General features: G+C 51.8%; 1 protein-coding gene across 5 annotated transcripts in view; it reads left to right on the plus strand.

The window, feature by feature from the left end:
- Positions 1 to 3,594: 3,594 nt before the first annotated feature.
- The window catches only part of NDRG4 (NDRG family member 4), an 86,004-nt gene continuing 63,590 nt past the window's right edge, over positions 3,595 to 26,008 (plus strand). For 2 of the 5 annotated variants that reach the window (XM_075008707.1, XM_075008708.1), the window contains exons 1-3: positions 5,356 to 5,530; positions 20,919 to 21,010; positions 24,362 to 24,406. In XM_075008707.1, coding sequence (XP_074864808.1) covers positions 5,371 to 5,530; positions 20,919 to 21,010; positions 24,362 to 24,406 — 297 coding nt within the window. In that variant the 5' untranslated portion in view covers positions 5,356 to 5,370. The other 3 variants (XM_075008709.1, XM_075008710.1, XM_075008712.1) reach the window with 3 other exon arrangements.

Genomic DNA, 26,008 nt, shown 5'->3' on the forward strand with positions numbered 1-26,008 from the left:
GAAGACTAATTAATTTTGCAATTTATTTCTGGCACATTGGCTGTGCTTCTTAATGGGTCTCCATCTAAAAGCCTTTAGTGGATGATTCAGTAAGGCTCGATTTGGTGCAGAGATGATGGTCACATTCTGATCTCATTTACACTCATACAAGTTTCTAGAAGTCCACGTTTACACTTGTGCAGGGGTCAGCAACCTTTCCAAGGTGGAGTGCTGAAATTTGACCTTTTGACTTCCATGTACCATCTGACACCCCCTGTGAGACACCCCCCGACCCCACCTGTCTGTGTTGGGGGTGTGTGGATGCAAGACTTGTGCGCGCCTCAGACTCTGGGGCTGGACATAGGGCAGGGCTGGGCCAGCCCCTGACAGGCTCCCTCTGGGCCCAGTCACCCCTTCTGTCTCCCCCACATATATACTGGGGACTCCACCAGACCTGGAGAGCCAGGTTGGCTCCCCAGGGAGGGGGCAGGGCAGGCATGGAGGGGTGGGTAGCACATGCCCAGAGCCCAGGTGCAGTTGCTAGGCCAGCCCCTGCCAGGGTCCCTCTTTTCCCAGACGCCCACCTCACCCTGCACAATGACTTACCAGCCTGCACGTCACCTTCCTGGGCCAGGCATGTGCAGGGGCTGGACGGCCACACTGTTACACAAGGAGGCAGCAGGGTGGGAGTGAGGGGCAGAGCAGACACACAGCCCAGATGCATATCCTTCCACCCTCCAACTCGCGGGTGGGGCTTGTCCGTCCCTGTCTCTGCTCTCCCACTGCCAAGAGTGGCACACATGCTGGGGGTTGCTGACTCCTCCAGCAGTGTAAACGAGACTGAAATTGGGTCCATTTTATTCCCATCACAGAAACTCACATAAACCACTGAGTTCTGTATTTTCTCTCCTGGCCCTTCTTTCCCTATTGACTTAGGGAAGCAGGATGAAATTCATACCCATCATTTCCCCAGCCACAGCAAGAGGACTGAATGCAGAGGGCAGCCTTTAAGGCCATGTGACTGCTGGCGACTTGCCTGGCAGCAAGTTGTCGTGGTTAAATGCACTCTGTTTTCTTGTTCTCCCAGGACTTCTCACTGATAAGTGAAGGTTAATGCTATACCAGATACTTAGCTCTTAGATCTTCAGCTCAGACAGCAGAAGGGCTGAATTTAAATTAAAAAGGGTTGCCAGGTGACATGAAAAGTATTAAAATAGACGAGTGATGATGTTCTGAGTTTGGAATTAAATGTTTATATCAACAGTTGGTGTCTCATCAGTCATTTATTTCACTGGAATAATGGGAGTTATCTGAAATTACGAATCACCCTTGAATAAATATACTCAGTGGCTTACAGGTTTCCCCATTGCAGGGATGTATGCTTGTAATTTTAAGACATTGTGCAGTAAGTTAGTACAGGTTGAACCTCTCTAGTCCAGCACCTTTGGGAACTGACTGGTTCTGGACACGAGAATTTAGCCAGACCACAGGAAGTTAGTATTGTCTAGCACGTTACCAACACTTCCACTGCTTACTGGACTCTTAGAACACATTTAGGGGTAAATTACAGCTACATAACATCACAGAGCACTGAGAACCAGGACTGGTGGCTGGAAACAAACTTTATGGTGCCATGGGAAACCTGGTCTCACCCATGATAAGTAGGCATCCAGCTAACTAAAATCATGGCAGATTAGGATGTTGCAGACAAGAGAGTTCTGGATTAAAGAGGTTCAACCTGCATTAGAGCAACCTTGCTGGTAGGCTAAAGAGAGAACGGGGGACACTTGTGACTTCTGTCTCTGTACATCTCTCTCAAACTCTGTCCCGAAAGGTCCTTGATTCCTGGGAGTTCTATGAGAAAAGGCTGGATTCCAATCCCCCATGTAAATTCAGAGTGAAGTCAATGCAGTGACTGTAGTTTTACCCCCAGTGTGAAGGAGATCAGAATCGGGCACAAGGAAAGCAAACAAGTCATTAGTAAATTTCTGAACCACCAGCTCACAATAACAAGGTGACATGAGGTCACACACCAAATCCTAACTATGTGGAAATACCTTCTAGGCAAAAAGCTGGTCAAGTTGAGTCTTCAAGGTCACTGTTCTAAGCAAGAGCTTAGCAAGGGAATCCCCACCCCTTGCAATCAGCTCTGGAGCTCTTTCTCTAACTCATGCTATAGCACAAGTCACAGGCTTGATGCAGCAATTACTACATGAAGTTCTTAGGCCTGTATTATGCAGGAGGTCAAGATGATTGTCATGGTCCCTTAAGATGTATAAATCCATGAACGTTTGAAAGCTAAGGGGTCCGTAGTGCCTGCTTCTCAGCTTCATCATGCTTCTGTTACTTGCTGGGCGGTTGCAGGAGACCTTCTGTGGTAACGTGGCACTTGAACTCCCATTAGCTCCAGCATGAGCAGGAGACGCTGGTAGCACATAGAGCCTTCTTGGAACTTCGTGCATGCGAGATTTGTGTAACCTATTCACCTCGGTGTGGTTCACTGTCCCACGTAGTGGCCATTAGACCACTTACGCAAAGAACGAGTCTCCTCTACAGCCTTAGCTGAGAGCGAGCTGACTTTTAGCTCAAACTGTAAAGACTCCCGCACTGCACTCCCAGGCTTGAGTCTGCCTCTGGGCAGCTACACTTGCGGATCTCATGCACAGCCTGCTTACATCTTGCCTTCGTGTGCAGCGTAACCTCATTAGTACTGCTTCGTCCAGGTCACCCCTCAACCCGTAGAGCAGGACGTGCCCTTTGAAATGGCAGCCTAATACTCTGCACTGCTAGCTTTTTACAGAACTGCTCTTACTTCCAGGAAGCACACCCCATGGTGCTCACACTAAACCTGTGGCCTATGTAGCCAACAAATAAAAGCATGTATAAATCAGTGTCCATTGCTGGCTTTGGCAGCTAGGGTGTAAGGGGAAAAGCTGAAACATTTTCACTGCAGCTGGAAATTCCTGCTCTAAACATTTACCTGGTTCCAGCGCCGACTGGCTTTTGCAGTGTAAAAGGGGCTGCTGAGCTGCTGGTCCATGAGTCCCAGGCGTGTCATTGCACTGCCACAGGAAGGGCAGGACAAAGTTCCTCCTGATCCCAAACGATGGGCCCCTGCCCTGGAGGCTAGAAAACGAAGCTGGTTTGGCTGTGTGCTGTATGGGGCCTATGACACAGGCTGGCTCTTGCGAGGGGGCAGTGGAGCTCACATTCCTGCTACTCCACCCTAAGAGAGCGGGGCCTTTGCACCATGCGCCTGAGCAGAGCACAGGGGGTGCGCCCCGGGCATGTGCTCACCATCGCCGGGTGGGGGCCGTGGGCTCCCCCACCTCCCCGTTTCCAGAGCCCTGTCTGACATTGCACCCTGCACCGCCTTCCTTGCAGGCTCCCTCTTCCTCCCCCCAGTCCCCACCGCTCCAGCCGGAAGGATCAGGGCCTGGGGCTGGGGAGCTGGGGCGATCTCTCCCACCCACGCAGCCACGCAAGAGCGAGTTGGCCCGGTGCTGTCCGCGCCGCTCCCCGCAAGAGTGCCGGAGGGGCGCCCGCTCCCTGCGCCTCGCGTCCCCTCCCCAGCCTGACGCAGCGGTGCAGCGCCCGTGCAAAGCGGGGGAGCCCCGCCTGCCTGCGCGCCCGCCTGCCCGGCGCCGTCAGCAGCCGCAGCATCCTCTCCCCGCCGGAGCCAGGCGAGCCCACGCACGTGGGTTGATTCCCACCCTGCTCCGGCTGGCCCAGCCCACCCCGCCCGGGGACGGAGACTGGGGGCGACTCGGTGCGGCTGCTCCTCCTTTGGGGGGCGCGGGGGGGGACTCGCGACCTGCAGGTGCTCGAGGATTTGCAGCTCGGGCGCAGGAGGCCGCGAAGATAGAGGCGCAGAGGCGGGACCGGAGCCCCCCCGCCCTGCATCGTACTGATCCGGTGAGTCTTGCGCCCCGCTTGTCTCCGCGCCCGTGGGCCCCCCACCCCGGAAACCTTTCTGCACAGCTCGGACCTGGGGAGCTCTGCAGCTCCCTTCTGCACCGGGTTGATCCAGGCGGGAGCTGGAAGGTAAAATCTGGCCCCATTTCATCGTCCCCCCCCGCACCCCGCCTTTAAGGGTAGGTGTCCATCTTTGGTGCTGGGAAGAAACCCTGTTTTCCCAGCGCTCCTTGTTGCTGCCTGCTTGGCAGCAGATCCTCCCCCCGCCCCGCTTTGCAGACATGACAACTATTGTGTAGAGAGCGCAAGCTTTGCTCTTTTGTTTGAGAAGTGGGGAGCGGGGGGATGTTTTGTCTCTGAGCGCGCTGCCTGGGTTGGCCATCCATCTGTGCCTGGATTCGCCCAGCCTTGCAGAGCCAGGCTTTTTCAGTGCTTGGCATTTGTGCACCATAAGCAAGGGCTTTTCTCCCTGGTTTTATTGTGCAACGCACGAAGCGCTTGCCTACCTGCACTAAACACACAGTCTGTCCTTCTCTACCCCACGCACACGCTCCATGTTGCGCTTCCCACTCCATCCAGCCGCCCAGTCTCATTTCTGATCCAAGCTGCCTTCAGCTCAGAGGACTCTGATCATCTCCTACCAGTGGATTTTCCTCACTGGCTCCAAGACTCTCCCCTCTTGTCACTTTCACCTGTTGGGAGAACGGGAATCGCAATGAAGGTTCTGGGACATAAGATAGAATTATTAACAGGTAAATTAAATATTTTTTTCCCCTCACAAGATTGTGAAGACACTGTTTTGTCTGCTGTGCTGATGGCTGAGTTACCTCCTCCAGACAAGTGGGTTTTCCCATCCCAAGCAAAGGCTCTTAAATCAAGGCAGCTAGTTTGTGGCGCTGCGATGGCATAGTGGCTTGGGGGGAAAATCCTGCCAGTCGGGAAATCCCCAGCCACAGACATCATCAGGCACTGGCTCGAGCCCTCCGTCATCTGCTTGTCTCGAAGAGAGAGGGTGGGCTAGGCTTTAAACAAGAAAATGACAGCAATGGGTTTTTTTTTGATGGACTCCTGAATAGGAGGCAGTGGGATTGGGTCAGCTGACTGCAGGATTCCAGACGAATTCGGAGTATGTTTCACTTTTTTGGGCAGTCTTCCTCTTTTCCCCAGTCCTCCTCTTTGCTTAGCTAGAGAATGTTTGTGCAGTGCTTTGACGCGGCCGGTGTCATGTAAGTCGGGTGTGTGTTTTTCTGCCCTGACAAGCAAAGTTCCAGCTGACAGGCAGCTGGCAGCAGCTTTTTCTGGGGTATGGACTTCCGCCCTGCTTGGTGATCTGCCTGTTGCTGGGGAGAGGAGGGTGGTTAAGGAATGGAGAAGGGGGCCATTTCTCCATGCTGGAGGCCACAGTTGTGCCCTCTGTGACGCAGGTTGTTGTCTGCCTCCTCCACAGGACTGGTCCTTGATCTGAAGCCCGGGTCTATGCATGAGGGTCAGACAGGGAGGAGAGGTACTGTAGGGTACACACTGCCCACAGTAATTAAGGGCTTGCTTGGTTTTTTCCCTGTGTTGCTTCTGGTCGCCAATCACCGGTGCTTCTGCCAAGATGCTGTGACGGGACAATTCAGGGTGTACCAAGACAGTGAGTTTCTGCATGGGAGGGTGGGGGGCACTGTGTGTCTGGGGGCCAGACTTGTGGGGTGTTGACAGATGAGGGGCTCCGAGTTAGCCTGCAGCTCCAATCCGTGTTTGGGGGGGCAAGATTCATACCCATTGGCTTGTATCCTAGGAACAGTTCTAACCCCAGTACTCTGCAGTAATAGCCCCCAAAGGGAGGTTAGGGGGTATGTTGTGGCAGGATCTTTGGGGTGTAATAATAATAATAATAATAATAATAATAATAATCCCTCGCTCTTCTACAGTGCTTCCAATCAGTGGACCTCAAAGGAGGGCAGAATCATTATCCCCATTATACAGATGGGGAAACTGAGGCACAGAACAGCACTGTGACTTGCCCAGGTCAATAGAACCCTGTACACCTGCATCCTAGGCTTGAAGAGCACCCGAGTCTCCTTCAGAGGCTAATCCCCTGTAGCTCAGTACCAGCTGGAGGTGGGGAAGGAGGCAGCCTGGTTTGTTAGCAGGGAAGCCACAGCTAACAGGGTGGAGGACCCAGACAAGATATCTGTCCTTGGGTCCGTAGTCTACTGACCTTATGAGCACCCGCCTTGTTGGAGTGTCACCAAGGGAGTCAGGAGACATGGCTGAAGCCAAAGTCCCTCTTAGCAGAGCAGAGGCAGGGAAAGTGCAGGTCAAGGCACCTGTTTTCTCTCTTGCGCAAAAGCCTCCTGGGCTGTCTGGCTGCCTTTTTTGCTTCCCCGCTCTGGGGACTGGGGTGTGGAGAGTAAGTGTCACTCTGTTACAGCTGCAGCCCCTGGAGTCAATCAGTAAATAAAGGGCCTGAGCGCGCGGCCAAGGCTGACGTACCCGGGGATCTCGTTAGCTCACAACAGCACCTGCCTCTCTGTGTGATGTATGTGTAAGGCTTCGTCTTGAAGGGAACCGGGGGGACTGTACTACAGTGAAATGCTACGGTCTATGCCTGTGCCCTGCAGTGAAGCACACTGCTGTCTCAGTGAGTGGTAGGGAGTGCTCCTTGGTTGGTATGGGGCTCTCCCCTCTGACATTGGCACCAGCTGTGCAGCCTTAAGGCCTGGGCTTTTGGGGATGAGGATTGTAGAGGTGCTGGAGGAGGGGCCAATCCCTTGCACTCCGATCTGGCCAAACTGGGGTGCTGTGTGGAGATGGAGACACAGGGAGCGTGGGGAGGACTGTGTGGAGATGGAGACTCAGGGAGCATGGGGGGACTCTGGTCTCTCCGAGCTGCGTTGGGGAGCGGAGCAGAGCAGGCCCTATGGGGAAAAATCAGCGCAACAAGCTACCCAGATGTGTTAAGTGGATGATTTCCCCTGGTATTTCCATCAAACTAGCGGTGCCTGCCCCTCCTGGGGGTACTCCAGCTTAGACTATGAAGATCTGATGATGTAAGTGCCTCCTGCCCACCCCCAACCAGCAATAGATGGAGGCAAAATGTCTTTGTTTCCCCATTTCGCTGCGGCTTTATTCTACCCTGTCTTGATTCAGGGTCTCCTGCTGAACGTTCCCCTAGCCTCCCTCCTCCTCTTATTGCTCCTGCTCTCTGTCGCTCGTCCATCTGGCACCAGGCCAGGCCTGGCTCCTCCGGGAGCTGGTTTCATTCCTCCCCGTCAACCAAGGATCGCTCTATTAGCCCAGTGACTCCGTGACGGGACTCTTAAGGAGCAGGAGCCGGCGCCAGCGCCAGGGAGGCATGCAGACACATGAGTCGCCGAGCTGGGGAGGCCGGCCTGCTGGAGAGCCAGCAAGCCGGGCAGTCTGCTCAGAGCTCCCCAGCGCAGTGCTGTAATTCGTGGCCGTAGCAGCAGACGCTGCATGAGCCCCGTGCGCTGCTGTTATCGGGACACGCTCCTTTCTAGCCTCCTGTGCTCCTTCTTAGAACCCTCCCCGCAGCTTAATACTAAACGCCACCTCAGGGAGAGAATGTGTATTCCTTCTCCAGGAGGCAAGCATTCTCTTCGGCTGCCTTTGCCTGCATTGTGGGGTTGGTGGGAGAGGGTCTCAGGGAACGGAGGGGTTGTGGGTGAGCCCCAGCACAGCACCGGCAGGGCAGGATTCTGCATCGTCTTTGCAGGACGTGCCGCTTTGGTCTGCTAGCTCCCTGGGCACGGGGCTGTTGTTCACTGGGTTTGTACAACGCCTGGCGCGATGGGCCTGCAATGTGACCTGTAGCCAGTCCATTCATCAGCGCTCCCTGCCTGTCACAGGTAGAGGGAGACTGGAGGAGGCTTTGCTTTTGGCAGCGAGGAGAAGCCAGTCCCTGGCAGCTGTGGCTCAGGCAGGGTTACGTAGAGTTAAATTGAGCTTTGGCGCAAGTGGGTGTCTCCCTCTGCTTCAGTGCAGGTCTTCTCTGTTGTGGTAAGAGCCCGTCACTGCAGAATCTGGGGATGGAAGTATGGCACAAGGAGAGGCCGTAAGCTGCCTGCTCATGGGCTCCCCAGGGGTTCAGCAACTCGGCTCTCTCTTGGCGGCTTCTTTCCTGTATGCATGATGAGCCTGTTTCACTCAGGTGGGATTTGCCCTGGGCTCTGAATGTGGCCAGCTGAGAACATGTCTTTTGCTACAGGCTGGATTGATGGGCAGCAGTCAATCCATGGGGCGCTCAGTTTAGCACGAAGACATGATAAAATGACCATAGTGCTCTCTCCTGTCAACTCAGTATTCCACCTGGATGAGAAGTGTAAGCAGCGCTGATGGGTGATGTTCAGCTGTTGACTTAACGGGATGAAGACAGTGGTAAACAGACCTCAATACATCGATTTAGCTGACGTTGTGTAACATAGGTGACGGCCCACAGCAGCGTAGATAAGGCCTTACCTTCCACAACCTCCACCCTAGCACAGACAATGCCCTGTCTCCTGCTCCCCGTGGTCAGACTGCGGCCGTTTCTTGTTTGTCTCTCATCAGTGATGCCGGATTGGAGGGTTGTGGGTAGAAAGATGGCAACCCATGTGGGAGCCCTCCACCTACAGAGGCAGATTGACTGTGTCAGGGGTCTCACTGGCACACAGATGTGCCCTGACTAGATTACAACAAGGCTTCGTCCTAACCAGCATGCCCTGTAAGTTGTGCAATGTGCGGCCGCTCAAGAGTGATTCAAATCCCGGCCACCCGATTAGCAGAGCTGTCGATGGTGCACATTCACCCATGCCTCAGTGTGTATAAAATTTATTCTGCACGTGTATGGAAAAGGTTATTGAACATTGGTCCTAGCCCACTAGGATTGTTACATCAGCGTCAGAGCCTGGGTCTGATGTTCTTTCTGTGACCAGACCTGCTCAGGAGGTGGCCAGCTAAATGTCCTACAAGGGAGCTTGTCGGTAAGTCTCAATGGTGGGTTACGGTCTCCAGGCCTTGGAAGCACGTTGGAAAGACATTTTTCCTGCTCGCTGGTGATCCAGGAGAAATTAGAAGGAGGGATGATAACCAGCAAGAGGCTCACTGATATGCTTACCAGTTAACCGGCCCTCGCCAGTGAACTGTAGTGGTGACCACCCATGCCGAGTTGGAGCAGCTCTGTCCATGTCAGGGATGGCAGCTGGGGCCACAGCAGGACTCCAAGTCCACGTTAAAACTGTTAACCAGTTATGCGCTATTGTTTAGTTGGTTACCTCTTTTAATGTAAGTCTGATACTGTCATGAGGCCTTGCAGTAGGATGGCAGTCAAGGGTTAGAGGAAGGTTACCGCCTCCTCAGTTGGTTTCCCTGTCCGTCTGGGACATCAGTCAGATCAGTCAGCTGTTTCCATGGTGAGCTCCATCTGGGGCTGTCTCGGATGGGCATGGGGACAGTTTGCTGAGACAGGTGTAAGGCAGGGTGGCATTGGCGCACCAAGGCCAGGGGAGCCCACGGTGCCTGCTGATTGGCCGTAGGAGTCTGGGGTGTCTATTGTCCGGAAGAGGACCCTGGCGTGGCTGCTGCAGGATTTCCCTTTGGAGGAGGAGCAGCATTGTTACAGGCATTTGCTGGGGTGAGATGATGACCTCTTGGTGAGGCCAGGTCAGGAGCACCGTGTGATGCAGTGCGTTGTAAGTTGTTGATCAGAGGACCACAGAAATCTGACCACAGATACTGCTCTAGCAGGTTCTGTGCTGGGGCCAGGTCTGAATCCTGATTTGCGATGATGGAGCTTGGCAGTGGCAGGGACTCTGTTCAGGGAGGAATGGTCTGTGTCCTCTGGCCAGTTGCCAGGGAACAGGGTAGAGAGATACAGTGCCTTACGTCAGTGCTGAGCGGTGTCCAGACAGTTTCAGCTACTCCATCTCCTGAGACTCCAAACTGCTGGTGGAACGTACTTGTCAGCCCAAATACACTGAACCACCCACAAATTCCTCCTCCGCTTACACTCCTGGCAGGGCTGCGTGTTCCCCCAACTGCTGTGTGGCTGGCGGAGAGCCTGGAGTAATATAGAAAGCTGCTTTGCGTTAGGAGTTGGGGAGGTTACCTACCATTGCAAGAGATGGACTGTCTGATTGTTTGATTACAACTTTCAGAACAAAGCTGCTTTATTTCTGCTTTGGGATCTTAAGCAGCTAACAGGGACGATGCTTTTCCATTCTCCTTCCAGCCCTTTTGTCTTCCTCAAACTTCCAAAGAGCCCAGAAAGTCAGAGTCAGGCTAAAAGTGGTTGTCCGGCTCAGTGCCCTTTATATGCACTGGTCCTAAAACATGTATAATGTGTTTCACACTGTCATCCCAATTCTCAGATCCCGTGATACCAGGGCATGGCGTGAAATTCGGACACCGGGCTTAACACTACAGGGCAATCCCCTTGTCTATGTGAGCACAGTGCGTCCGCGCTGTGTTAAGAGCCCACCACTCGCAAGTGGAAGGGAGCCAGTCAACAAAATTTCAAGCCAGTAGATTGTTGGCTTGTGTGTATTCTAACACTTCCGACACACTGTGTACTGGGACTGTCGCAGCTAATGTCATCTTAAGGCCCTGCCTGGCTGTCAGAATAACTGTCTGATCATTGCTATGAAATGTGTTCCGGGCCCAGGTGTGTTATAACAGGGCTCCTCATCGTCAAGGGAAGGAACCATGTCCCGGATGGTGTCTCTGCTCGAGTAATTGTGCCAGGGTGCCCTTATGGTGCTGAGGGTGCTTTGACACTGTTTAAGTCATGTTTTTTTATTTTGAGGACTGACTGCTTCAGTTATGTTACAGCCCTGCTCTGTCCAAACCAGTGACAAGGTTAAACAGCTGGGACTGAGCGCTCTAAGATAAAGCCTTGTTTTCACCATCTTGGGGGCTGTGCGGGAGACCCTTGTGTTAGCTGTGTGATCACCCTAGCAGGGTGGCTGTCTCTGCAGCAGACACTGCAGTAGTCACACGAGCAGGAAGAAGTCATATCAGAACATGGTTAGCCTCAGCTGTGGTTCACAGCTGGATTTAAAACCTGGGGGAGGGTTGTGCCCTACCACGGATGGGATCTTGGAGGCCATTTCAGGGGTTCCTTGGGAGGTGAGATGTTCCAAGCAGGGCCCACATTGAGTGTGCAAAGCACGGACTGCAAAAATGCTACCAAATGTGCCGCCCTCCCTTCTTTCCCTGGTGTCTGGGCCATTCACATGCTGCAGTGACGCTGTCTGACCTTCCGCGTGTAGAACATCGCACGGCCCTGAACGTCTTTGAGTCTGTGGCTTTAAGTGGTGCCTGTCACATCCCCTTGGTCAGTGCTGTTTTGGGTGGCCTTGTTATTTAATACGATCAAATCCTGTTAGGAGGCACGGAGCCTTGCGGATGGAAGAAAGCACCTGTTAAGCGACACCCTGGGTCCTCAGAGGTTCACAAGTGACCTTAGCTTGCACAGGTGAGATTAGCTTGAATTTCATGGCTCGCTGTAGAGGCAGCATTAAGGGGCTAGAGCAAATCAAGGGAAGGTAAGAGGAACTCATGCAGCAGCTATCACAGATCAGGGAAGCATTGTGGTGAGAACAGTGGAATGGCAAATGTGTGCTAGCAAAGCGTGATTTGTTTACTGTTAATTGGCTGCAGGCACCACGTCCTGTGTCAATTAAACAGACAGGGAACACCAATAATCCATTGTTCAGAGCTGCTGAAAGATACTGCGCTGATTCTCTGCTGCCGGCCATTGTCCCTGTTAGGCAGGGAGAGAGCTAGTGAAGTGGCTGCTATTGAATTATGTATATTTGCCTTTCTGTGTACTCCACAGTGATCTATGCAGGGCCCTGGCTTTGGGGCACCTTTCAGTGAGTCAGCTCTGCCTCCAGTAAACATCCACACCAGACACAGTGCTTGCAAAGGAGGGCTAGTGTAATGCTGCCTGTTCCACAGATGGGGAAATTGAGGCACCGAATGGCTAAGTCATTTGTGCACAGCTACAGCAATGGAGGGCTAGTATAACGCTGCCTGCTCTACAGATGGGGAAACAGAGGCAGAGAACAGTAAAGTCGTTTGTGCATGGCTACATAGGTAATCCGTGGTAGAGCCAGAATAGACCCGAGGCCTCCTGATTCCCAGGCAGGAGCCTTACCCAGTTAAGCAAGATGCAAATGCTTGAAGGTTTTGGTGCTAGCAGTTTCTATGCCTGTGTGGACTTCTGGATGGGTATTGGAATAGGGTCTTCAGATTTCTCTGTGTCTGGTGGGTGCTATATATGGAGAGCTGGAGGGTGAGATCTTGAGAGCCATGGGTGGGGAACTGGTCTAGCAACCACATAAGAACAAGAATGGCCATACTGAGTCAGGCTGATTGTATCTAGGGGTACGTCTATACTTACTGGAAGATCGACCCTGACTGGATCGATCTTCCAGGGCTCGATTTTGTGCGCCTAATGGGAACACGTGAAATGGAGCTATCGAGGTTGGCAGTCAACCCTGGGACTCCTCATTATCATGAAGAGTAAAGGAGATCAGTGGGAGAGTTTCTCCGTCAACCTCCCTTTGTGAGGATGGCCTGATAAGTCGACCTCAGATACTTCGATTCCAGCTACGCACTTGTTGTGAGGACAGGGTTCTAGACTCGGTGACCTCTTCGCGTCCCTTCCAGTTCTAGTGTTTTTTGATTCTGTGATTCTCCTCATGTGGAAGCTGTTCCATTCTTGTAATGATTTTGATTCCCTTTCTATGTAGCATTTCCATTTCTAATACATCTTTTTGAGCTGGGACTACCAGATCTTCATATTGTCATTGTCATCAGTCCCATTGAGTGTGAGGAGGATAGCCAGTATTCAAGTGCATGGATTGATATAGTGGCTTTACGATATTTACTGTCTTATTGTCTAACCCTTTCCTAAGGGTTTCTAACATTCTGTTTGCTTTTTTGACTGCCACTGCACGTTGAGGGGATGTTTCCAGAGAAGTATACAATGATTCCCAAGATTTTACTTGGATGGTAACAGCTGATGAAGGCCCGATTATTTTATATGTAGTTGGGTTATATTTTCCAGTGTGCATTTATCAACATTGCATTTTGTTGCCCAGTCACCAAGGTTCGTGAGATTGGTTTGTAACTCTTCATCGTCTGCTTCAAACCTAACTCTCTTGAGTAATTTTGTACCGTCTGCAAACTCTGCCTCCTCACTGTTTACACCTTTTTTCCCAGATCATTTATGAATCTCTTGAACGGTAGTAGTCCAAATACAGATACCTGAAGGACATCACACTTTACCTCTCCCAATTCTGAAAACTGACCATTTAGTCCTGTTCTTTTGTTTCCTTTCAAACAGCTTCCGATTCATGAGAGGACCTTCTCTCTTATCCCATAATTGCTCACTTTGCTTAAGAGCCTTTGCTGGGAGATCTTGTCAATGGCTTTTTGCAACTCCCAGGACACTAGAATGCCCTTGTCCTCCTGTTTGTTGACCTCCTTGGAGAAGCCTAACCGGTTGGTGGAGGATAATTCTGCTTTGCAAAACCCTTGTTTACTCTTCCATCAACAAATCATGTTCATCTAAAAAGAAGGGCTTGGGTGTGGAATCCTCTCTTGCTTCGTCTGCATAGAAGACAGGCATGAATGAATGCCAGTAAAGGGTAAACACAGAGAAAGGGAAGCAGCCAGGTAAGCCAATGGGAGAAAAGAGTTTCACTGGAATTGAAGCAGTTGCCTGCTGAGAAAATCTTTGTGTGGCTGAAGGCGAGAAAGAACAAGATGATTGATTTTAAAGTAGGTTTAATCCAGAAAATACCCAGGCCACATCATAATCAGAACATCAATATATAAGTAGAAAGGAAACGTCTAGTTAGATGTGATCAGGTTATCTTTATTTTGGGTTTGGTGGGAGGATTTTCTAGGTTGGTGGACGTATTTTTCCCCTGTACTCTGTAACTTCTAAGATGAATCCCAGGGAAGTAATTCTAAATGCTCTAACCTTGTTGGTTTTTGGTTGTTTTGTTATACCCAGCAACCAAGTGTGCTTATTTATTTTCTTGACATTTTTCATCTTTTGTTTTGTTAATAAATTACTTTTTTTAAGGCAATGATTTAATTCCTGTGTCCTAGAGGAGTGTCTGTGTATATGCATGCTTAGACCAAAAGGGTCAGCTGACAGATTACAGCTTAATTTCCCTTTTTGTTTCAAGTTCCCTTTTAAAGGAGGGGTGGAGCTTGGGGTTGTCCCACAGGAAGATATTCAAGTGTGTCTTCTTGGGCTTTAAGGGGGGCTTTTTCACTTGGTGATGGCAGCACTAGTCCCCTAGGGTCAAGGAATCTGTGACCTTGGGGAAATTTCTTTAAGCACGCCTATAAGAAAAGGCATTTTTAAGGTTTGCGGGCCCCCCCACTTTCTGCACTTGAAGTGTCAGGATTGGGGTCAGCCCTGATGCAACAAATTAATTTAGTTTCTCTGCAATAGCCTTGTCTTTTTGAGTGCTTCTTTACCCCTGGATGGTCCAGTGGCCCCACCGATGGGCAGACTTCCCGCTTCTGATGGACTTAAAATTTTTTTGCGATGCACGACTAGCAAGAAGGAGACCCAATAAGCCGCTGACCCAGTGTGGCACCTGGGCTGGGCTGTTCCACAGTGCATACACTCTCTTGTTCATGGAGACTTGGGTGAGCTCTCACAAATGGGGAGGCTGCCCTGTTTTGTGTATGTGTTGGGGCTTGTAACGGGGTTCAGACGCTTGTGAACACCCCCCTGTGGCAAAGGGGTGCTGCGTAAGGTTGTCTGGTATGTTCCTTGCTCCCTGCGTCACTTCATCTGGATGCTGCCTTTGGGGATGTCTTTGAGGTTCTGAGGCTAGGATTTGACTAGCCCTGTCCATGGTGCTGTTGGTTCTGGTATTAGGCTTGTGGCCGGTCTTCAGCCCTTGGGCCTGGGCCTTACCCAAGTGTTAAGCTCAGCTGGCACTCGGAGCTGTCTGTAATGCTGCTGGTCTCCCAGTCAGTATGTAAACCTGGTTGGCTCAAACTCCTGTGAGGAACTGCCAGGCCTTAGCCCAGCAACTCCTTTATACACCAGCCTGCTGGGTCTTGATTGGCTGCTGCAGAGACAGCCACTCTGTCCTGCCTGGAGGACCTCTTTTCTTCTCCTCTCGCAGGGATGGGGTTTGGCAAGGCATCAGGGCGTAGTCTACCCCATTACAGGGCTCTTGCACTTTTTGTTGATTTAGAATCTAGGTAGGGAAAGAATATGACTTTAATAAGTCTTAATGCCTTGGAGCTGGGACTCATGGCCCTTGCTTTTAGATCTGCCTCTGATTCACGGCATGAACCTGGACAAACCACTTTGCTTCTGCATGCCTCAGCGGGGATGATCACTCCTTACTTCCCAGGGATGCTGACTGTTTGCTTTCACAGTGTTCCTGAGAGGCTAAGGCCATGTCTACACTAGCAAAAACTTTGAAATGGCCATGCAAATGGCCATTTAGAAGATTACCAATGAGGCGCTGAAATGCATATTCAGTGCCTCATTAGCATGCTGCCAGCCACAGCTCTTTGAAATTGCTGCGTTTCGCTCCCGCACGGCCTGTCCAGACAGCGGTCCTCTTTGAAAGGACCCCGCCAACTTCAAAATCCCCTTTTTCCTATCAGCAGATAGGAATAAGGGGATTTTGAAGTTCCTGGGGTCCTTTTGAAAAGGACCCCGCTCTGGACAAGCTGCGGGGGAGCGAAACGCAGCAATTGCAAAGAGCCATGGCCAGCGGCATGCTTATGAGGAGCTGAATATGCATTTCAGTGCCTCATTAGTAATCTTTGAAATGGCCATTTGTATGGCCATTTCGAAGATTTCTCTTAGTGTAGACGTAGCCAAAGAGGTCCTCCCCACGGAAGGGCAAATGATTATATAATAAAAATCACATTGAGGCAAATTCTGCTCCCAAGCCTGAGTCACTGCAGGAAAATCTGCAGTAAGATATAAATGGGAGTAACTGGGTAACACTAACAGTAGTACCCTCCATCTGTTTTTGTAACATGGCTCCACCCCTGTCCTGTGAGGTATTAACCTCTTTGTACAGCTGGGTCCTACAGAGGCTAAGTGACTTGCTGAAGATCACTTAGGAAGTCTGTGGCGGAACAGGGAAATGAATCCCCATCTCCCCACTCTCAGGCTAGTGTCCTAACCACTGGACAAGACTGGAGGTTAATTGCTTTGCCCAGCCTTGCAATGTTGCTGTATGATACATCAGCTGCCTCTGTGTAATGTGTAATGATACCCAACTGGGACTGAAACAAAAAAGCAGTCTTAAAGACTAACAAAATAATTTCTTAGGCAATGAGCTTTCATGGGACAGCCCCACTTCTTCAGATCATAGCCCTACCAGAACAGACTCAATATATAAAGCACAGAGGTCCAAAAATTGTTATCAAGGTTGGCAAAACAGAAGAGCAGAGGGACAGTGAGGCGGGGTGTGTGTGGTGTGGGGAAGTTAAGAGTTAGATAAAACATCAAAGTATGTAACAGAGTCCTTATAATGAGTCAGGTAATTGTTGTCCCTGTTCAAACCACGAGTTAATGTGTTGAATTTGAATATGAATGTGAGTTAATTCAACACATTAACACGTGGTCTGAACAGGGACAGCAATTATCTGGCCCATTATAAGGACTCTTTTACATACTTTGATGGTTTATCTAACTTTTAACTCTAGGGGAGTTTCACTAGGGGAAAACTTCGAAATTGCCATGCTAATGGCCAAATCAGAGAATACTAATGAGGTACAGCAGTGAATATTCAGTGCCTCATTAGCATGCTGTCAGCCGCGGCACTTTGAAAGTGCCGCATTTCGCTCACACATGGCTCGTCTACATGGGGGTCCTTTTTGAAAGGGCCCTGCAAATGTTGAAATCCCCTTATTCCCATCAGCTGATAGGAGTAAGCCTCATTAGTATTCTCCAATTTGGCCACTAGCACGGCCATTTCGAAGTTTTCCCCTAGTATAGACATAGCCTGAGTGGCTTTGTCTTCCTCTGTCCTATCTCCCGCTTTTGCACTTTGAAATGAATGTGTCTGCATCTGGGGAATAACCTCCCATCTTCAGCGCTTCTGAACACGGGTTCCCCACACGTTAGAAAAACAGTCCTGTGAGTAAATTTGGAGCTGTTGGTACCAGGAGTACTACGTGTCTGTTCCTTTAGTATTTATTATTTAAATGCTCGTACTCTGGGGGGGAGTATAGGTAAACTTCTAGCTACCCCAGGAGGACCCCACTTGTTGTCTTTCAATCTCAGTAGATCTTCTCCACTTTGTCCAAGGTCTTCCTCTTTTGCGTTTTTGTTGCGGGTTCCATGGGAGAGCTTGCTGGACTCTGCTGGATGATGGCTTTCCAAGAGTGTGGTCTAGCCATCCCCACTTTCTTCTCTTGATTTGCACATCAAGTGGTTTTTGTCCTGCTCTGCTCCAAAGCTCCTCATTTGTGACCAAGTCTTGCCATTTGATGCAAAGGGTTTAACTCTGATGGGAAGATGTAAATGGTTGTGTGAGGGCTGCTGGTGAGGGGTATAAGGAGACAGTCTTTGGGGGTAATGCAGGGGCCCACTGGAGAGATGGAGGAGGGTGTGGCTTAAAGGGTGTGGAGTCCCACAAGGCTCGGTTCTGGGGCCGGTGTTATTCAACATCTTTATTAATGACCTGGGCGAGGGACTGGGTTGCACCCTCAGCAAGTTTGCGGATGACACAAAGCTAGGGGGAGAGGTAGATATGTTGGAGGGTAGAGAGAGAATCCAGAGTGACCTGGATAAATTGGACGACTGGGCCAAAAGAAATTGGATGCGGTTCAACAAGGAGAAGTGTAGAGTCCTGCACCTGGGGTGAAAGAATCCCAAACATTGTTACAGGCTGGGGACCGACTCGCTCAGCAGCAGTACGATGGAAAGGGACCTAGGGGTTATGGTGGATGAAAGGCTGGATATGAGTAAAAAGGGTGCCCTTGTAGCCAAGAAGGCTAATGGCATACTGGGGTGCATTAGGAGGAGCATTTTGAGCAGATCTAGAGAAGTGGTTATTCCCCTCTATTCGGCACTGGTGAGGCCACATTTTGAATATTGTGTCCAGTTTTGGGCCCCCCAGTATAAAAAGGATGTAGATTTGCTGGAGCAGGTTCTGTGGAGGGCAACAAAAATGATTAAGTCTCTGGAGCACAAGACCTGTGAGGAGAGGCTGAGGGATTTGGGCTTGTTTAGTTTATGGAAGAGAAGACTGAGGGGTGATTTAATAGCAGACTTCAACTTCCTGAAGGGGAGCTCTAAAGAGGAGGGTGAGAAACTGTTCTCAGTGGAGTCAGATGGCAGAAGAAGGAGTAGGGGCCTGAAGTTGAAGAGGGAAGGGTGTAGGTTGCATATTAGGAAAAACTACTTCACCAGGAGGGCGGTGAAGCACTGGAATGTGTTGCCCAGAGAGGTGGTAGATTCTCCATCCGTCTTGGTTTTTAAGTCCCGGCTGGACAAGGTCCTGTCTGGGATGACTTAGTGGGAGTTGATCCTGCTTGAAGCAGGGGGCTGGACTCGATGACCTCCTGAGGTCCCTTCCAGCGCTATGATTCTGTGATTCTGTGAAAGGAAAGGGGTGTGGCCTTTTAGGTCAGATTTAGCCATGCCACAAGAATGCAAGGGAGGCAGTCAGCTCTTCAGGAGCTGGAAAACATTCCCTGATGATACCCCTAAAAGTTACTTGAGTAAAAGTACACCTGTTTTTTTTGGGGTTGTTTTTGTTTTTTTGTGTGTGTTTTGGGAGGGATATCTCAGTGGTTAGAGCACTGGCCTGTAAACCCAGGGTTCTGAGGTCAATCCTTGAAGGGCCTTTCAAGGGTTTGGGGCAGGTTAAATTAAAAAAAATCTGTCAGGGCTGGTGTTTGTTACCTCTGTGAGGGCAGGGGACTGGAATCAATGACCTCTCAAGGTCCCTTCTAATTCCATGAGATAGATATGTCTCCATGTTTCAAGAAAAAGTCAGAATTTCCTTTCTGGAAAACGACTTGAGTAAAGGTCAAAAAGAATCGCAACTTGATTGCACTCAAGTATCCAGTATCGAGCATCCAGAAGTGAAAAAACCAGTAGTTTACTTCAGTAGCTTTCCAGAAGGACACAGCAACTTGTACTTAATTACATTTCCACCAAAGAAGCTGTACTTCTACTTAAGTAACCTTTCTGGGTACTTTCCCCACCTCTGCTGCTGGGTCGGCATTGTAGGGTGCAGGAAAACGAAAGGTGCCAACCGTACAGAAAACTACAGCTATTCAACTGGTGGGTGATACGCTCTGGGACCTATCTTTGGGTGTCAGGGTTCTGGGGAGAGCTACAGCTGAGACTGGTTGTGAGCAGCAGTGGGTGGGGACAGACCCCTGAGCTGAACGCCTTTGCTCATGTCACGCTGCACGTTGCTGTTTGCCGGCATTGCCTGTTCTGGGGCTTCCGGCTGTCAGTCCCTGGCTGAGCTAAGAAGTTGGATGTAGAAATACCTTGCGTGCTAGGGTATCATTATGCCTTAAGCAAAGTGCATCTCTGGGCAATGGGAGCTGGAGGATGCTTTGGCTCTGTACGGGGTGGTGGCTACAAAGCAGTGAAGGCAGGCAGTAGGAAAGGGATCTTGGAGTTATAGTGGATAGTTCTCTGAAGACATCCACGCAGTGTGCAGCGGCAGTTAGTAAAGCAAATAGGATGTTAGGAATTATTAAAAAAGGGATAGATAATAAGACAAAAGATATCATACTTCCCCTATATAAAACTATGGTACGCCCACATCTTGAGTACTGCGTGCAGATGTGGTCTCCTCACCTCAAAAAAGATATGTTGGCATTAGAAAAGGTTCAGAAAAGGGCGACTAAGATGATTAGGGGTTTGGAACGGGTCCCATATGGGCAGAGGCTAGAGAGACTGGGACTTTTCAGTCTGGAAAAGAGGCGATTGAGGGGCGATATGATAGAGGTATATAAAATCATGAATGGTGTGGAGAAAGTGAATATAGAAAAATTGTTTACCTTGTCCCATAATACAAGAACTAGGGGACACCAAATTAAATTGATGGGTAGTAGGTTCAAAACTGATAAAAGGAAATTTTTCTTCACACAGCGCACAGTCAACCTGTGGAACTCCTTGCCCGAGGAGGCTGTGAAGGCCAGGACTCTATTAGGGTTTAAAAAAGAGCTTGATAAATTTTTGCAGGTTAGGTCCATAAATGGCTATTAGCCAGGGGTAAAGTATGGTGCCCTAGCCTTCAGTACGAGGGCAGGAGATGGATGGCAGGAGATAAATCACTTGATCATTGTCTTCTGTTCTCCTTCTCTGGGGCACCTGGCATTGGCCACTGTTGGCAGACGGGATGCTGGGCTGGATGGACCTTTGGTCTGACCCAGTATGGCCATTCTTATGTTCTTATGTTCTTATGAGGAGGCAGAGAGGGGGTGAGGTCTCTAGGGAGGAGCGTTTGCTGAAATAAGGAGAGCCTGTTGCTCAGTGACATGCAGGCCCCCGTCTTCCCATGGGGGAGGGTCTCTGGGCCTAGGGTGCACCCCAGGGTGCCAGCTCCTGGCAGAGCACATGGGAGAAGATGTCACATCTTGTTCCCGCACCCGCCAAGCTGAAGGCAAGGGAGCAGCAAGCGCCTCTAGTCTGGGACCGTCCTCCCACCTTCTCTTCCTCCTCTCCTCCCCAACCTCCAAAGGAGTCTGGCGTGGGCAGCAGTAGGGCCAGTGTCACCCACCCCCCAGGGTTGGTCTCCACGGCCCAGGCAGGTCCTGGTCCCTTCTCCGAGGCTACCTGTGAGGGGATTGGTTACAGCCAGTCGTGAGAGCCACCATGTACTCGGCCCACAGTCCCCCTCCAGACACCACCCCAGTCCGTGTCAGAAAGCTGAGCCTGGGCAGCTCCCTCTGCTGCTGGCTACTGCCCGAAGCTCAGGCTGCAGCCTGTGGGCTGGTCTAGAATGGGGGGCTGTCAGCCAGCTACCTGTGTGCTGTTTCTTTTCCCCCTCCTACAGGGCTGCTGCTGCAGGAAGTGACCATGGCAGGGCTGCACGAGCTGCGCTTCACGGAGGAGAAGCCGCTGCTGCGAGGCCAGGAGACTGAGCTGGTGAGTTGGTTTCTTGCCCTGCCTTGGACATCCCACCCGCCGGGCTCCTTAATCCCCAGGCCGGAGGCACGTGGGCCCAGCGAGGAGATAGTGATTGTATGGAATGCCTCCCTGCCCTGGCCTCAGCAGCACGGGATGTCTTTAACATACAGCCTTCCTGTGTGAGGGATGGTGCCCTCTAGTGGCTCAGCCAACAGGGTGGATAAGGGACCTACTACTGCTGCCAGCTAGGGGAGCTCTTCTTAACTCAAATGTGAGGGATCTAGGCCTGATTCTCTGTATGTGTTTGTCTGATTGTTCTCCTCGCACCCCTTATCCTATAGCCATGAATCTAGCAGGGCATTTTGGGACACCCTGACGCATCTGTCCCAAAGAGCTGTTATTAGGTGCATAGGTTTTTGCATGTCTTCCTTGTGGGGATGCAGGGAAGAAGGACGGCTGAGCTAACCTAGGGCCAGGCTACACTGGACTTTTATTTTGCGGAGTAAAACCCTTTTTTCTGGAAAAAAGCCCCTTGCGTTCACACTGCAAAGCTGTTTTTCTGGAATAACAGGGCATTTAACTCGAAATAGTATTGCCACCAAAACAAATGACTTTCACCAACCCTACCCCTTCAATTTCCAACTTGACTCAGTGTACACTAAGCAGAGGTCATGATGACTTCATTGGTCTTGAGGGAGGCCTCCCATCATGCCTCTTATTTAGAACCTGGGCTCTCTGGTGCGAACGCTCCATTTTGAAATGCTCTTGCAGTGGGAACACTCTTTTCAGAAATAATTTATTTAGACGTTAGATGTTTTCAGTGTAGACAGAGCCCTAGGTGGGGCGTTTGTCCACTCTGAACAGGAACCGCGGGAGGCTGGACTTGCGTTAAGAGCTACTAGGATGACATCATGTGGCTGAGCTGAAGAATGGCAGCTTGAACCATGCAGGCGTCTGTGGTCCACACACCAGCTGGGCCCCTGTGGAGGTAGCAGCCAAGCATCAAGTCCCTGTCTGTTCCTAATGGTATGCAGGCTGGCTGCAGTGACAGGCCGTGCCCATCTGGGCAGTAGGTTCTGAAGCAGGTGAGGTGGTGGACAATGCAAAGGCAGGAGATCAGGGTGATCTGGTTTCCCTACCAATTCTGGTTCCTCAAAGGCTCCTTTCATAGCAGCCTGAATTCCCTCTGGAGTCTTGCTCCTAGCTCAGCTGCAGGGGGTTACAACTGAATGGTGCAAGGTCGCCCAGCTGCCCCGGCCAGGCCTGGGAACAAGGGATGACGCACCAGGGCTTGGAATTGCGCCTTTTGTGATTAGAGCTTAGGAGGGATCCATCTCTGGCAAAGCTCCCGTCTGACACCTATTGGGTGAGAGCAGAGTGGGAGGGAAGCTGTACCAGTCTGCCAGCTGACTGCTTTGTGCAGGCTAGAAAGATGCAGCCAGCCCATGCTCCCAGCACAGTCTCTGAGAACTGGGGGGAGCAAAATTCTCTCATCCCTCTTCCTGAGGCCTGTTGGGGTGAGTGGGTGCAGGAGACAGGATGGAGGAGCTGGGTCGGTTGGGCGCGTGGCAGTTGGAACCACTCTTATTGGCTGGTTTGGGTGGGCTTGTTTCTCCCCCTCCCTCTGTCTCCTGGGGCCCTATGGCTCAGTGGTTCCTGCCAGGGTATTGCAGGAGGTCTGTGAAAAAAATAAAAAACAATTAAAAATGATCCTAGACAATAAGTTTTCAATCAATTGCAAAGTTACAAGCAATTATCACTTTTAAGTTTAAGTCTCTTCCAATAACATGATTAATGGCTGTCCGAAAGCCTCTGCCGTGGTTTCCTTTTTCAGGCAAGGAAATGTCCGTTGCGGCTGGAATTGGCTCGGATGGGGGCCCCACGAGTGGTTTAGGGGGCGATGAGGGGTCTGTGAACGGTTTAGGGGGTGATCGGAGGTCTGCACTAGTGAAAAGGTTGGGAACCACTGCTCTGAGTCCCTCCCTAAGTCCACCAGCAGGATGAGAGCTCTGGCACTCCCTCCTCCTTGCCTTCGTGCTGACCTCCAAGGGCCCAGCTTGGTCTCTGCTGGTCTCCCCGGTTCCCCCATGCCACACTTACAGGGTCTTGCTGTCCAGAGGCCAGGGTGGTGGGTAAACTGGGTGAAGTCAAGGAGCCAACAGGTTGCCAGACCCAGCCAGGTAATCTGTGTCCCGAGTTCAACAGGCACCGCTGCAGGCACCTCAGACACGGCCCAGCTTGCTGTGAAACATGGGTTGGCTCTCTCTGTTGGAAAGGCCTTACCCAATGGTGAGGGGTCTGGGCCTCCAGTTCTCTCCTGGGCTGGTCTCCAGCACCTGTCTGACCTGGGGAGTTGAAAGGCTGGACTGCAAAGCCTGCGTGTGAGCTCTGGGTGTCTGCTCATCTCGCAGCCTCCTCAGTCTGAGAGAGGGGAGCCAGGGGACTGCCTGGGTGTGGGCGGGCAGGGCCCCCCGTGCTCATTGCCTCAACCTTTGCTTTGGTGCTGCACTGGGGTGTTCCACTGGACCCTGCACCCCCCTGCACCCCTTTCTATGCACCCCATCCACCTGGCCAGAATCCTCTCCCGTACCCATACCCCCTCCCCTGCACCCCAATCCCCTGTTCCACGTCACAACCCCCTCCCTCCCCCACTCTCTCCAGCATCCATACCCCTGACTCTGAGCTCCCTTTTGCACCCAACCTCCATCCCAGCCCCCCTGGAAAAGCGCAGCCTTTGACCACTCACCAGGCTCCTGGGGTGGCCTCCCATCAGATGTGGGATGTGTGTGTAAGCCCTGGGGGAGTGTGTTACATGTTCCTCTGTGTGCTGGACCCTCTGGCATTACAGGCCCGGTTAGGGAGCCTTGGTCATTTAGCTCAGGCTATCGCATCTTTATGCTTTTGGCTCTGAAGGTCCCTGGTTCAGTCCCTCACATGGGCTGAGCTGGTGGCAGCTGGGCATGCACAGAGGAGTGGTTGAACAAACCCTGTAGGGGGCAGAGTTATCAGGACCTCGGTCAGTGCCCCCAGGTAGGGTTTCTAGAGCCAGTTGTGGCCCAGGCCATGCCCTCAGGCCTGCGTCAGAGGCTGAGCCACACAGCACATTTCAGTTGTCTGCCAGGACTGGCAGCCCTCTGCCTTTCTGATCCCTACCACCTCGGCTTCCCGCTCCCCTGGGCTCCCAGACCTCCTGTCCATCATTGAGTGGGTGTGAATTACTTCCTAGCCTTCTCCAGGGTCCAGTGCAGGAGGTTGTGCTGTGGCTCATCAGGGTAGGGATGAGGGGATGAGGGGATGGGGATGTGTCCCTGCTCTGCAGGGGTGTCTGAATGAGCTGTGATGGTTCCCTCTGATCTGTTTCCCCTCCAGGAACATTCGGACACTTTTCTTTCCACGGTGGAGACGGACTGGAAGGTAAGGCCCCACCTCGGACTGTCCAGCCCCTCTGCCTATTTTCTGGGCCTGGCTGGGCTGCTCCTGTTGTGCCGATTGGCCCTGTGGTTTCAGCAGCTGTTTGGTCCTGCCCTGCTTGGGCTCTCTGAGGCCAGTCACCCTCCTTGCAGGCCTGGCCTTCCAGGGCGAGGGGAACAAAATGGCTTGTGGGCACAGCCCTGAGGCTGTGCTGCTGAGGTGGGATCTTTGCTCAGGATCCCACTCCGAGGATTTGCGTATCTCCTAGATGAATACTAGTGCTCTCAATGCTATAGTCTGTGCACCTGTTAATCAATGGGACTGAAGCCGTGAGCTTCAGAGCAGCTGACAGCTAACGCATTACGGTACTACGGAGCAAGTACGTGTGTGCGGCCCTGGCTTCTGATGGGGGTCAGGAATTGGAAGTACAAAAAATCCAGGGATGCAACAGCAGCCCCCCCGCCCCATAATGCAATGAAGTGCAGGGGACCAAATTCAGCCCTAGCGTAAGAGTGTTGTTGGTGGTGCCCTGATACTTACACTGCCGTGGTGTCTGTGGTCCTTGTCGGGGGCATGTTGTGATGCTTTCTGTCTCCTTTCCTCTTCCGCACGGCGGCGTGGGAGGCTGGATCTTACTGAATCGCATTTCCCATTTATACCAAAACAAATCAAGGAGATGTCTGTGTGTGCCCACGCCTCCCCCGGCTCCTCCTGGCACGTGTGCTCCCTTGTGGCGGCCGTGCTCTGCGAGTGGTGGGATCAGAGAGCCGGCCTTCAGGAAAACAGACCGCTCCTGCTCCATCCCTTCCCTCAGGAGCAAAGGGGGTAGCGCTCACAGCGACTCCGCTCTCGGCCTCCGCCAGCAGGGGGCACTGTGGGGCCAGGGGTCATTACTGCATTGCCCCATGTCTCTCAGAAGGAGGCCCTGTGGGGCATGGCATAGCTGCAAGCTCTTTCCTTAGTCTCCGGAGCACTGGCTGGGGAGGGGATGGGTGCTCGGTGGGGTTGTCCTGGAGCACGGGTCACACAAGCAACTGCTTGGAGTCGCTGCCTTTCGGAGGCCACAGAGTCTCAACCGCTCACAAACTGGTCCAATTTCCCCCTTCCTCAGTGGGAGCCGAGAGGAGAGCTCCCAGCGTGCCCCAGCAGGAGGCACTGTAGGGGATGGAGCCCTGGTCTGGTGGGGGGCATCCTTTGCTTTGTCCCCAGTGCCTCTGAGGACCAGCTTCAGGGCGTTAGGCAGGAGCCCTGGCTGTGGGGCGCTCCCAAGAACCCCCAGCAGGAGTCGCAGTGGAACAGGTGTTGATTGGCTGAAGTGTGGTGGGGGAGATGCTAAATTAGCAATTTCCTCCCCTAAAAGCTGAAGAGTGTCAGATGCAGCTGCTGTTTCCATGACAGCGGTTGCCTGGGCTACTCCCTCCCCCCCGCCCTCTGGTTTTATGCAAAGCCTGCAAATCTCCCGCTTGGTTGGAGGGCTAGGAAGCTGCTGCATGCGCTGCAGAGCGATTTCAGCCCATCTCTCTTAGAGAGATCACAGAGAACAAGCCCCTTTCCACCAGCCTGCGTCTCAGCAGGACCCTGCGTGGAGAGCTCTTATCTAATTGT

This window comes from Carettochelys insculpta, chromosome 14, assembly GCF_033958435.1.
Source record: "Carettochelys insculpta isolate YL-2023 chromosome 14, ASM3395843v1, whole genome shotgun sequence".
Classification (NCBI taxonomy): Eukaryota; Metazoa; Chordata; order Testudines; family Carettochelyidae; genus Carettochelys; species Carettochelys insculpta.